The sequence below is a fragment of the Hemitrygon akajei genome, chromosome 13 (genome assembly GCF_048418815.1).
Source record: "Hemitrygon akajei chromosome 13, sHemAka1.3, whole genome shotgun sequence".
In the NCBI taxonomy this organism is placed as follows: Eukaryota; Metazoa; Chordata; class Chondrichthyes; order Myliobatiformes; family Dasyatidae; genus Hemitrygon; species Hemitrygon akajei.
In genome coordinates this window covers 74,571,129-74,584,778 of record NC_133136.1, presented here as the reverse complement: position 1 = coordinate 74,584,778, position 13,650 = coordinate 74,571,129, and the positions used below count along the sequence as shown (strand labels likewise).

Below are 13,650 nucleotides of genomic sequence, written 5' to 3'. Positions count from 1 at the left end.
TCACTCTCCCTTCCTGAAGAAATGTGTGCTACACTTCTTAAAAATCTCAAATATCTCCCTGCACTTTTTTTCAAACTCAAACATCTCGCGGTGCTTCAATAAATAGTTGTCTCGGGTTGCCACTATTATGTTTTGTAACTCCAAAGCATTGAATTAATCGGAAGAAAAACATGGAGCTGGGAATTCTTAGTCCCATATATACCTTACTAAGGTGCACTCTTATGCCATTGGCAGGGGGTAACGATGGATGCCATTCACGTACTTCGTACATATAACCCGTAATGAATTATGTGAACAACAAGGAATGCTTAATCAAACAATATATTTACAATTTTACGCAAGCATTACTGAAATATTAAATACTCAACACACACACTCAGATTTTGATGGACTCCATTGAAAGTAATGGTAGATGCTGGACAAAGTCATTTTCTCAAGTTTGTTACTTGCCAATTATCAGCCCCTACCTGAATGTAGACTAGTTTTTCTGCTTTATTGTGAGTGGAACTAATTGTACTATCATGAACAGACACTGTGACATTATGATGGGAGGAAGACCATTGATGAAGCCATGAAGCCGTTAAAGATGTTTTGGGTGAGGCCACTGTTTAAAGAACCCCAATTATGAGGTTCTTGATCTTCATATAACACAACCATCTGAATGCCAACTATGAGTCCAGCCAGTGGTAACTTTCTCCTCTAATGCCATTGTTACCTCATATCTGGAATTCTGTTCTTTTGCCCCTGTTTGGACTAATACTGAGATGAAGTTTGGAGATAAGCAGTCCTGTGAAATCCAAACTGACTACAGGTGAGTAGATTATTAGTGACTGGGAGGCAAGTAGCTGCTTTAAATTTATCCTGTTTTTCATCATGTCAAGTCAAGTCACTTTTTATTGTCATTTCGACCATAACTGCTGGTACAGTACACAGTAAAAACGAGACAACATTTTTCAGGACCATGGTGCTACATGAAACAGTACAAAAACTACACTGAACTATGTAAAAACAACACAGACAAAAAAAAAACTACATTAGACTACAGACCTACCCAGGACTGCATAAAGTGCACTAAACAGTGCAGGCATTGCAATAAATAATAAGCAAGACAATAGGCACAGTAGAGGGCAGTAAGTTGGTGTCAGTCCAGGCTCTGGGTATTGAGGAGTCTGATGGCTTGGGAGAAAAAACTGTTACATAGTCTGGTTGTGAGAGCCTGAATGCTTCGGTGCCTTTTCCCAGACGGCAGAAGGGTGAAGAGTTTGTATGAGGGGTGTGTGGGGTCCTTTATAATGCCGTTTGCTTTGCGGATGCAGCGTGTAGTGTAAATGTCTGTAATGGCAGGAAGAGAGACCCCGATGATCTTCTCAGCTGACCTCACTATCCGCTGCAGGGTCTTGCGATCTGAGATGTGCAATTTCCGAACCAGGCAGTGATGCAGCTGCTCAGGATACTCTCAATACAACCCCTGTAGAATGTGATGAGGATGGGGAGTGGGAGATGGACTTTCTTCAGCCTTCGCAGAAAGTAGCGACACTGCTGGGCTTTCTTTACTATGGAACTGGTGTTGAGGGACCAGGTGAGATTCTCCGCCAGGTGAACACCGAGAAATTTGGTGCTCTTAACGATCTCTACCGAGGAGCCGTCGATGTTCAGCAGAGAGTAGTCACTCCGTGCCCTCCTGAAGTCAACAACCATCTCTTTTGTTTTGTTCACATTCAGAGGCAGGTGTTGACTCTGCACCAGTCTGTTAGCCACTGCACCTCCTCTCTGTATGCTGTCTCATTGTTCTTGCTGATGAGACCCACCACGGTCGTGTCATTGGCGAACTTGATGACGTGGTTCGAGCTGTGTGTTGCAGCACAGTCATGGGACAGCAGAGTGAACAGCAGTGGACTGAGCACACAGCCCTTGGGGGCCCCCGTGCTCAGTGTCATGCTGTTGGAGATGCTGCTTCCGATCTGGACTGACTGAGGTCTCCCAGTCAGGAAGTCTAGGATCCAGTTGCAGAGGGAGGTGTTCAGGCCCAGTAGGCTCAGCTTTCCAATCAGTTTCTGAGGAATGATTGTGTTGAATGCTGAACTGAAGTCTATGAACAGCATTCGAACGTACGTGTCTTTTTCGTCCAGGTGGGTTAGGGCCAGGTGGAGGGTGATGGCAATGGCATCGTCTGTTGGACGGTTGGGATGGTACGCAAACTGCAGGGGGTGAACATGGTGAACATACTTGCCAATTTTCTACATTTCTGGGTAGATGCCAGTGTTGTATTCGAGCAGCTTGTCTAGAGGCAGAACTAGTTCCAGAATGCAGGTCTTTGGATACTGTCTGATCCCATAATTTCTGTTGTATTCAGTGCATCATATATTAATAGAGCTTAAAATCATCAAGAGCCAACAAATCAGTTCCATCTGTTATGCTGACCTGAATCAGCCATCTCCTTGCCTTCCTTCGATTACAGCTTTTGAATTCCTCCTTCTGTTTCTTATGTTTTTTTAATCTAACTACTTCAGTCCCTCTCTCAGCTATCAAGCTAAGCTATCTTAGCTCTCTCTCTCTTTTGAACTACTTCTTGTGAATATTAAAGAAATGTTACTCCTTTCCCCTGTTTCACTGAACTCTCCCAGTCACCAAAACCCTGAACTGTTTATTTGATACAGTCAGTACTCCATGCTACTCAATCCAGTTTTGGAATAGGGCTACAAAGAGATCTGGAGTGAGTCATCTTGGCTCAAACCTCGCATCAGGTGATTAAGTGTCATTTGTTATCACTGCTGATAAAATCTTCCTTCACTCTGCATATGATTAGTAAGATAGTAATTTGCCGAGGTGAATTGGCCATGCTTGTTTATGGATAGGCATTTTTGGCCAAATTTCCACAACTGATTTCCATTGCCTTTTCTGTGGCACTCCCATGTTAGCTTCTACCAAAGGTGAGAATGTAAATATTCTTGCAGCCTCTTTCTCTCATTAGCTGTTTAATTGCGCTGCTCCCACTCACAATTGATTATGACAGAACTAGAGAATTTAGATCTGATCCATTATCTGTAAAATCACTTACCTCTGTCTGCTGCATACTACTTTTGCTGTTTAACATGCAAGTACTCCTAAGCTACTGCTGGCAAGTCCCTGTACACTCTTCACTGAACAAGGATTGATCCACTAGTGTACAATAATGACAGAATGAGGGATATTCAGAACATGAAGCTCCCTAATATGTTCTGCAACTATCGCATTTGACATGATGATCGTGCCACATCATAAAGTGTGTTTTCAAAGTTGGGACTTTTCCTCCACAGTAGTCATTCCTGCCTATTAATATAAGAGATCTGCAGCCCGAGAAGCAAGGTCAAACAGGTTTACATGTGTTAATCCATTCATCATTTTCTGTCAACCCAATTTGGATGCTATGTTCTTCAGACCTTAGGTCAATTGGCTAGCGTTATTGTTACCACAACATTCTTTGTGATGGCCATTGAAGTTCACTACCTAAACTACTTCTTGCCACCTTGCTACTCTCAGGCTTCTTCCAAGTGTGTTCCAAAGTGGAGAAGATTAGGTATCGGCTGAGAGAGTGATAAGCACCAGAAGGTTTCCTTGTTTGTTTTTGAGCAGATGCCATGACACTATAACGGGGTCTGGAGTCATTGTTGATGTTAAAGAGTCCCTCCTGCAAGTATTCTATTCTGTCACTGCCTCTGAAGGCCTATTCTACCACCAGGATAAAATGTACTCAAGATTGGTTCCAAATGTCCAGGGCATTATAAGTATAAATGTGTCAGCTCTCCCAATTTAGATACTGGTCCCCAGATGACTACGCAAGTTTGACTAGGCTAAATGTTTAGTCAATGTCAGGTGATCCATTTGGTTATATTTTCATTATGTTTCAATGTAACAGTTGTGATAATAATTAATTGGGTTTTCTATTTCATTTTGGAGGGCAGATAAGAACCAATTACATTGCCATATGTCTGAAATCAAATACAGGATAGTGGATTTTCCTAACAATGATATTTGGGAACCAAGATGGATTTTAGGATGTCCTGATAGTTTCACGATGCCATTTCTGAGACTTGCTATTTTTAAAGATTCAATCATTGATTCTCCTTCACCCTACTGGTTATATCTTTGAGAAACTCCCTGAATTATTAACCATTACTCTACCTCCAAAAACCCATGTTGGCTCTGCCTAAGCAATTATACTGTTTTCAAGTTGTTAATAAAACATTACTAGGATTCTCCCACCCTCTAATATCATGTTAACTGACCTTTGGTCTCCATTTTCTTTAACCCTATTTTATTGAAAATGGTATTATGATCAATACCTTCCAAATTATAAAGTGTTTTAGAATCTGGGCGACCTTAGTAGATAAAAATTATACATACATTCTATAGCTATGTCATTAACAAAGCTTAGGGTGTAAGCCACAAGGTTTACGGCATTTATCATCTTTAAGCTCAACAGTGTCTTTCAGTATTACTATTATTTATTGTTAAGTTCTTTATTCTTATTAGATTCCAGTTCTTCATAATTTCTGACAGGATTATTTGCTTATATAGACCATAAACAGGTTAAATAGCTTCCTTTGCTGTTGCTATTCTTAAACATTTCCAACAAGGTAAAATCAAGGAATCAAAATTTGGCAGACGTGGAATTTACTTAAAAGTCCATCCTCTCCTCTAGTAGTCTGCAATGTGCTTGCTCCCACATCTCAGGAACTCAGTCATCATGGTACTTACCCCAAGAGAGCTAAAAGGTAAATAAATGTAACCATTCTGGACTTCATTCCATGGCCATTAACCATATTTTTCAAACATCAAATACAAGCCTTGATTTTCTGTATGGCAATGATTTATGAATTTTATACAGAAAATTAAAAAGATTCTTGTTACCTCACAGGGAGTTAAACCGACATTTGTGAGATTAAAGTTATTCTGTTCTAAATTATGCTGCAGATTGTGGGTGGCATTCACAAATCCATGATTGCCTTTTTCTCATTAAGTAATTCTCAATGAAATACATTGCCTGTACTTTCCAATGAGTTCTGGAGCGTAGAAACATTTTTATCTGTCATTTTGCTTCAAAATGAATGTGAAAGCCATGTACAGAATTCAGAACATATAAGCACAGGAACAGGCCCTTCAGACCATAATGTGTGTGCCTGACACAGTACTAATTTAAACTAAATCTCCTCTGTCTGTACTTAACCAACCTTGCACATTCATGTATCTATTGCCTATTCATAAAAACCATATCAGGAAAATGAGAAAGCAACACAACTACAATCTCTTCCACAACAAAAAGACCAAAGGGAGATCAGACTGATGTTTCACAATCAGGTGAATGAATGGAAAATGGTGTTTGAGTTTCTAACTCAGTGTCAAAATCAGCATAATAGCATGAGAGAATGGGGAGATTACTTTTACTCTAACAGTTTATCATGAGATAGAATGGCCTACCTAAACTGTACCGGACTATGAACCCAAAATAACTTTCCAAAACAACTTCTGGAAATAACTTTTGAAAGAAGTGAGAAAAAGGGGGGGGGGGGGGTTGGTAAAGGTGAATTAAACTTAGATACTTTTTCCAGCACGATGATTTAAAATATATCATTGTCACCAAAAGAGCAGAGCAAAAGAACAGGATACAGTTTATCTACGAAGCACTTATGCAAATAATGATCTTGGCGTCAGCGTACCCTATATACATACAGTACACGTTGAATATCACTTACCAGCACGATTAACCATCCGAGGCAGTACAGCCAGTGAGACATTCTCATTTCCTTGCAAGTGGCCATAGCACAAAATCTGGTCACCATCCCAACTTCCATTACTTTGCATTTTCCATTTGTATTTTTTTCACTTCTTCCAATTGGTCATTATTTTAAAAATAGCCTGGCGATTTAAGTGTTTAAACTATGTACAAATCATTTCAGAAGTTCTAGGAAAGACACTTCAATTTTTTTATTTTTTTTTGCCAGTCTGGTAGCCGTTCTTACTTACTTGTGGTCCCACATTTAGAAGAAGGGGGAAACCTAGCCAACAGGTGGGTACAGTCTCACCTGGCGGCCACTATTGACTCAGCCTGGGTCGATCTGACAGACGTGGAAGAGCAGCAGGTACTTCCGGGAGCTGCGCGGCCAATAAGAGTGCCCGCCACGGCGCAATCCAGGAAGATTCATCCGAACGACTCCCGACCGCGCAAGTGACCCGCAAAAGAAACAGAAGGGACTAAACCGTCTGATACCCAGCTCTGAGCTTTTACAGTATGTGCGGGTGTTCCCGTGAATTCTTCATTGAGATAAGGTCCCCCTTTCATTTTTTTTAAACCGGGTAGATTTGTTCGTACAGTATAGGGATGGGTATAAGCAAATAGTAATCGCCAAAATCTCTAGTCATTTTCTCCAAATGCGGTTTTTATTCTGTGCCAGAATGAAACCTGTGCCACATGTTTTCCCTATCCCTGCCCACTAGTCGGGAAACTTATACCAAATGAATTCCACAAAAGAACACAATAAATAGAACCAGGAGTCCAATCACAAACAAGAGAAAATCTGCAGATGCTGGCAATCCAAGCAACACACGCAAAATGCTGGAGGATCTCAGCAGGACAAGCAGCATCTATGGAAAAGAGTACAGTCCAAAACCCTTCAGCAGGAAATACTGAGTTTCTCCAGCATTTTGTATGTGTTGATTAGTTAAATAGGAGCATGATTCATTCATCCGGCCCTTCGAGCCCGCTCGCCCATTCAATAAAATCGTCAGCTCCACCTAGCTGCCTTTTCCCTGAACATCTGATTCCTCTGCTATGCAAAAATACATCTGATTGTGTCTCAGATATATTAGAGGTAGTTTCTACTGCTTCCCTTGGCAGAGAGTTCCACAGATTGACTGTGCTCTGGAAAAAACAGTTTCTCCTTATCTCCTTCTGAAACCTATTCCCTTGAAACTTGGGGCTATGTCTAACTTACCAGTGGAAGCACTTCCCTGCTTCTATCTCTGCAATTGGATCCTCATCTTCGAAGACCAAATCTGTGTGGATGGGAAGCAACATCTCCACCTCTTTGACAATCAACACAAGTGCACCTTGGGTGTGTGCTTAGCCCACGGCTCTGCTCTCTCTATACCCATGACTGTGTGGATAGGCACAGCTCAAATGCCATGTATAAATTTGTTGATAACACAACTACTGTTGGCAGAATTTAAGATGGTGACGCGAGGATGTACAGGAGTGAGATATATAAGCTAGTTGAGTGGTGTCACAGCAACAACATTGCACTCATTGTCAGTAAGAAAAAGCAACTGATTGTGGACTTCAGAAAGGGTAAGACAAGGGAACACACACCAATCCTCACAGAGGGATCAGAAGTAGAACGAGTGAGCAATTTCAAGTTCCTGGGAGTTGATATATCTGAGGATCAATCCTGGGTCCAACTGCAGCTACAAGTGCCGCAATATTTCATTCGGAGTTTGAGGAGATTTGGTATGTCTCCAAAGACGCTCACAGATTTCTACAGCAGAACCATTCTAACAGGCTGTATCAACATCTGATATGGGGGAGAAGGCTACTGCACAGGATCGAAGAAAGCTGCAGAGACTTGTAAACTTAGTCAGCTCCATCATGGGCAAGAGCCACCGTAGTATCTAGGACACCTTCAAGGAGTGATGCCTCAGAAAGGTGACATCTATCATTAAAGACCACCATCACATGCCCTCTTCCCATTGCTACCATCAGGAAGGAGGTACAGGGGACTGAAGGCATGCACTCAATAATTCAGAAATAACTTCATCCCCTCTGCCATCCGATTTCTGAATGGACATTGAACTCATGAATACTACCTCACTACTTCTATTTTACTTTTATTTTTGTACTTATTTAATTTAACTATATATATATACTTACTGTAATTCATGTTTTTCTCTATTATTATGTATTGCATTGTACTGCTACCACAAAGACAAAAGATTTAATGACATATGCAAGTGATATCAAACCTGATTCTGATCCTGATCTTACTGATTCCTTTCACAATTTTATATATATATATATCTATGTGATTCCCTCTCATTTTAATGAGTTCCAGTAGGTATAGTACCAGGCATCTCAATCTCTCCTCATAGGTTAATTCCTCATCTCCCAAATCAGTCTGTGAGCATCCTCTGCACTGCCTCCAAAGCCACCCTTTCTTTCCCCAAGTAAGGGGAACAGACCGCACAGAGTAGTCCCGGTGTGGCTCCCCAGTACCCTGTACACTTGCAGCATAACCTCTCTGCTCTTAAACTCAATCCCTCTAGCAATGAAGGTCAACATTCCATTTGCCTTCGTCATAACCTGTTGCACCTGCAAACCAACCCCATGCATAAGCTCTCCTTAGTCCCTCTGCATAACAGCGTGGTGCAGTCTTTCACCATTTAAATTTACTTATCTTTCCAAAGTGGATACTATAGCATTTACCAGCATTGTACTACATCTTCCAGATCGTTGCCTATTCACTTAATATATCTCTCTGCAGACTCTCTGCATCCTCTGCACAATTTACTTTTCCACTCGATTTAGTGTAGTGAACTGAGAAACAATGTACTTGGTCCTCTCTCCCAGACTGTTAATGGTTATCAGGAACAGTTGCAAGCCCAGCACTGACCTTTTCAACTCTCTGCTCACCACTACCAACACACCTTTATCCTGATTCTCTGCATTTTATTTGTTAACTATTCTCTATCCATGCTAATACATTAACCCCAATTCCATGCACCTTTACCTTATGGTTAAGTCTTTTATGCGACACGTTATAGGGTACCTTCTGGAAATCCAAGTATACAACATCCACCTGTTCCCCTCTATCCACTGTGCTCATTATATCCTCAAACAACTCCAGTAAGTTTGACAAACAGGACCTGCCTTTCATGAATCCATTCTGTGTCTGCCTGATGGAATTACTGTCTAGATGTCTCGCTCTTCCTTCCTTAATGATAGCCTCAGACATTTACCTAATACAGACATTAAGCTATAGTTACCTGCCTTTTGCCTACATCCATCTTTAAACAGAGACATGGCATTTGCTGTCTTCAAATCCATTAATCAGCAGAGTTTTTCTAATAGACTATTATAGTTCAAAATATTAAACTGATGGATCACAATGTCAATTGCAAAATATTTTAACCAAAGTAGGCTTTCTGGCTGTTTTTTCCGACGTAAGTGTTTAGATGCCTTATTTTTAAATTATTAAACCACCTAAATATGCAGTAAATGGGTTCATTCCTCAAAAACTGAATAAAGCAAAAGAGGTTATACTGGCCAACAGGTTGTGTTTTGACTTCTCTTTAGAATTACTACATGTTTGAAATAAAGTATTGACTAATTGCCAAAAGTTTAAAACTAATGATGAAGTTACCAATTTGGTCACTAAGAGGACAACACTTCAGTGCACATGGGTCCTAAGAAAAGAACAAATAATCTAGGAAACCAACATTAAGTTAATTTGTGTGTTGAATCAATCACAGAAAAAGACAAGGTCACATCAGCATAAAGCAAATTGCACTTGTTGTTAGGCCTGATTATTGCCAGCCCCAGAACAAATCCTGAAGTTCCATACATCAGCTCGCATCCAAAAGAAAATCCATGAAATAACAGCACAGATAAAGATAACCAGGAACAATCTAATAAGCATTACTAGATAGAGTCATAACAAGATCAGAGCTTGGTGGTCAATTTTCAAGAATATTTCACACTCGACATAAAAAATGGTAGAATAGTTCCGCTCATTACAAATGAACTAAGTACAATTGTGAGATACAACTTAGGCGTAAAGGAGAATCCATTCAGGTGGAGATACAAATTGCAAGGAAAAGAAGTTGCAGTCAGTGCAGTGTTGCGTTGGAGGGTAGGAGACCAAGAGATGATCTTTCATATCAGGATCAGAATCAGGTTTAATATTATTGGCATGTGTTGTGAAATTTGTTGTCTTTGCAGTAGCAGTACAATTCAATACATAATCATAGAAAAATGTGAATTACAGTAAATATTTATATACATAAAAGTTAAATTAAATAAGTAGTGCAAAAATAAAAATTAAAAAGAGATGTATAAAATCATGAGGGGCATAGATAAGGTGATTGCACCCAGTCTATTCATCATGTTGAGGGAATTAAGAACCGGGGGGCATAGTTTAAAGTGAGAGGAGAATGATTAAGTGGGAACTTGAGGGGCAACATTCTGCACAGAGGACCGTATGTATATAGAATGAGTTGCCAGCAGAAGTGATTGAGTTGGCTGGAGCGGACTGGGAATGCAAGTCAAAAGTTGGGATGTGGGAACAGCCTCAGGCAATAATTGGGAAGAACTTGGTTATCAGGTACAATGTGCTCTCAGGACGGCTGTACTTGTCACAGGCGTGGCCTGTTCCCCATTCCTCTGCCTCAGTGATTACCTGGAACACCTTCCAGTTTATCTGGAGGTACAAGATGGAACATGGCCGACAGGTCATGCTGCACAAATTCCCAGAGAATGGGGGGCAAAAGTATACGCAATATTGCACTCATTCCGATGATCATCTTCATGTATGGTTGTATCAGGCAGTGTGTGGATTCAAAGTATGTGGGCACCAAGTGTCACTATATCCAAAAGTTCTAACAGTTCCTGGTGTTGCAAAGGCAGGCCTGGCCCTGTTATCTCATGATGTCCCAGTTAGCCAGACTTTGCCATACTACCTGATCTTTGTGGAATAATACTTGACCAGAAGTTCATTGTCCAGTGGTCAGTATGGAGCATCCAACAGATACCGTGAGACAGGGACACTGGGCGGTTTCCTGTGCAAACTGTCCAAACTACTGTGCAGAAAATCTCCTTGTCAGATCTCACAAACAAGCTCAAGACCTCACTTCACCAATAGTGAGGTTGGCTCTCACTGTCAAAGTCTTCCTATATCAGGCAACATGTCACTCTCAATATATGCTGCCCTCGAGGTGGCTACGGCGGGGAAGAAATAGTCACACACTTCTTTGCAGACTGCAGGCTTGCTGAGAAGGTGGGGCGATAGATGCGACAAAGGTTCATGTCCTTGTTCACCCCCAGCAGCTGTGTAACTCTGATCTACAACTGTTCCCGAGGATACACACCAAGACGGACATCAAGTGCTGCTGGAAGATCATCAGCTCGGTGAAGGATGCCCTTGGATCTGCCGGGAAGATGTTGGTCTTCCAGCACAGAGATGTCTGTAAGGCAATGCTGCAGAATGGCACAACAGCTCCTTCCACTACAACACATGGAGAGGTGAAATTCTGTGGGGAAGCCCCTCGAATAATAAAGGGAATATCACCTCAGGGAGCTACAGTAAATGAGTAGCAATATGTTTGTGTTTCTTTACATGTTTATACTACTGAATGTAACGATCATGAATGCAAAACTCTTTTGCTCTGTTAATTCCTTTGTATATATATTTTATTATGAATAAAGTCTATTTTTGAAATTAAAAACAAGGAGGTAGTTAAGGCAGGTATAATAACTTTTAAAAGACTGTTGAACAGGTACATGATAGTAAACGTTTAGAAGGATATGGGTCAAATGTAGGTAAATGGAACCAGCTTCTTGGTCAGCATGGAGCGGTTGAGCAAAAGAGCTTGTTAAAGACACTCTGAGGGACCCCAGCAATAGCCACATTGTTGGAAATAGTACACCTGTACTTCAAGAAGTAATAAGGAAGGGGAGTGAAAAGAATTGTCTACTAATCATAGGTGATTTTAATCTTCATGAAGACTGGGTTATTCACATTGGAAATGGTAATATAAGAATTGATTCACAGAGTGCATTTAAGGTAGCTACCTCGAACAGTATGTTATTCAGCAAATTCAAGAACTGGTTACTGTGGATGTTAATGTCTAATGCGATTCTCCAAGAAAGTAAAATTAATGTGAATATTAGGACTATCATCCAGCAGTACTTACATCTATTGTGAGGAATTGCTTCAAGATTTTGATCATGAGACATTCAACTCCCACCTGAGGAGTGGCCTGGATCCACTCCAATTTGTTGTCAAATGGTCAACAGCAGACGCCATTTCACTGGCTTTTCACTCAGCTCTGGAACACTTGAACAAGGACAATGCACACATCAGGATGCTCTTCATTGATTGGTAGGCAGCCTTCAATCCCAGGGGATCATGTGTTAACGCCTCTGGGGGGACTGGACTGCAGGAAGATTTGAAGAACTGGCTGTTGCCCATGCAGTGGGTTCCCTCTCTCCACATCACTAATGTAGTCCAAGGGAAAGGCAAGTGCCAATACAGCTTGGCACTAGTGTTGTCGCAGAGGCTGTCAGATGAAGTTATAAGCAACATCAAACTGCCTTAGGGACCCCGGCTCTGGATTTCTTCCTCGGGGTTTACTCCTGAAGCCTTTCCCATGGGTGGGTATGCCTGCAAGGCAGCGGAAATTTAAAATCAGAGTTTTCCTTCTGCAACTTCATTGATTACAGTTCAACATTCAATACTATCACCCCCTCTAAACTCATTACTAAGTTCCAAGACCTGGTCCTCAATACCTCCCTGTCCAACCGGATCCTTGATTTCCTCCCGTGCAGGCATGAATTCATCCCAGTCCATCACAGGCAAAGCCCTCCCCACCATTAACATAGAGTGCTGCCACAAGAAAGCAGAATCCATTATCAAATACCACCCCTCTCCCTACCACCTCTTCTCACTACTATTGTGTAGGAGGTACAGAATTTACCAATTTTATATACATGGAGACAGATCAGGTAAATTGTTAGCCAATCAATTAAAGTCTTCAATAGTTAGCAGACAAATTACAGAGATTGTTAAGATTGACGGCTTCAAGACTTCCGATCTCTCTGAAATTAATGATACTTTTAGAGAATTTTATTCAAAGCTTTATAGTTCTGATTCCTTTTCGGATGACACAGAAATGCACAGCTTCTTTAGTAAAATTGATATTCCAGTACTTTCTGATCCTACCTTGTCCCAACTTGATCAACCCATTTCATGTGCCAAAATTGCCAAAGCTATTGCGGCTCTTCACTCTGGTAAAACTCCAGGACCAGACAGTTTTCCTTGTGGATTTTATAAAATCTTTTCTAAACTACTTATACCTCAATTATCCGCTGTTTTTTCTGAATCTTTTAAATTAGGTAAACTTCCGCAATCCTTTTATCAAGCAACTATTTCGCTTATTTTGAAGAAAGATAAAAATCCTGCTGAATGTTCCTCCTACAGACCAATCTCCTTACTTAATGTAGATACTAAAATTCTGTCTAAAATTTTAGCCCACAGGCTTGAAAATATTTTACCGTTCATTATACGAGAGGATCAGACTGGATTTATTAAAAACTGCTGTTCATATTTTAACATTCGGCGTTTATTAAATGTGATGTATTCCCCCTCTAACAAGGTTTCAGAATGTATATTATCTTCAGACACAGAGAAAGCCTTCAATAGAATGGAATGGAATTATCTATTCAAGACTTTAGAAAAATTTAAATTTGGACCTAATTTTATTCATTGGGTTAAACTATTATATCTCTCACCTACAGCTCAGGTTCTTACTAATTCTCAACTCTCTAAACCATTTAACCTATATCGAGGTACTAGACAAGGCTGCCCTCTTAGTCCTCTGTTGTTTGCTTTGGCTCTAGAACCT

At 40.7% G+C, this 13,650-nt stretch overlaps 1 protein-coding gene across 5 annotated transcripts in view; it reads right to left on the bottom strand.

Moving 5' to 3' along the window:
* Positions 1-13,650, bottom strand: part of LOC140737973 (protein sel-1 homolog 3-like) — a 113,479-nt gene that overhangs the window by 84,394 nt on the left and 15,435 nt on the right. For 3 of the 5 annotated variants that reach the window (XM_073064878.1, XM_073064879.1, XM_073064877.1), the window contains exon 1: positions 5,733-6,091. The exons of 1 other annotated variant lie outside the window; for it this stretch is intronic. In XM_073064878.1, the coding sequence (XP_072920979.1) occupies positions 5,733-5,831 (99 nt within the window). In that variant the 5' untranslated portion in view covers positions 5,832-6,091. Of the gene's footprint in view, positions 1-5,732; positions 6,092-11,940; positions 12,619-13,650 lie in introns of those variants that run through there. One more of the 5 variants, XM_073064880.1, reaches the window with a different exon arrangement.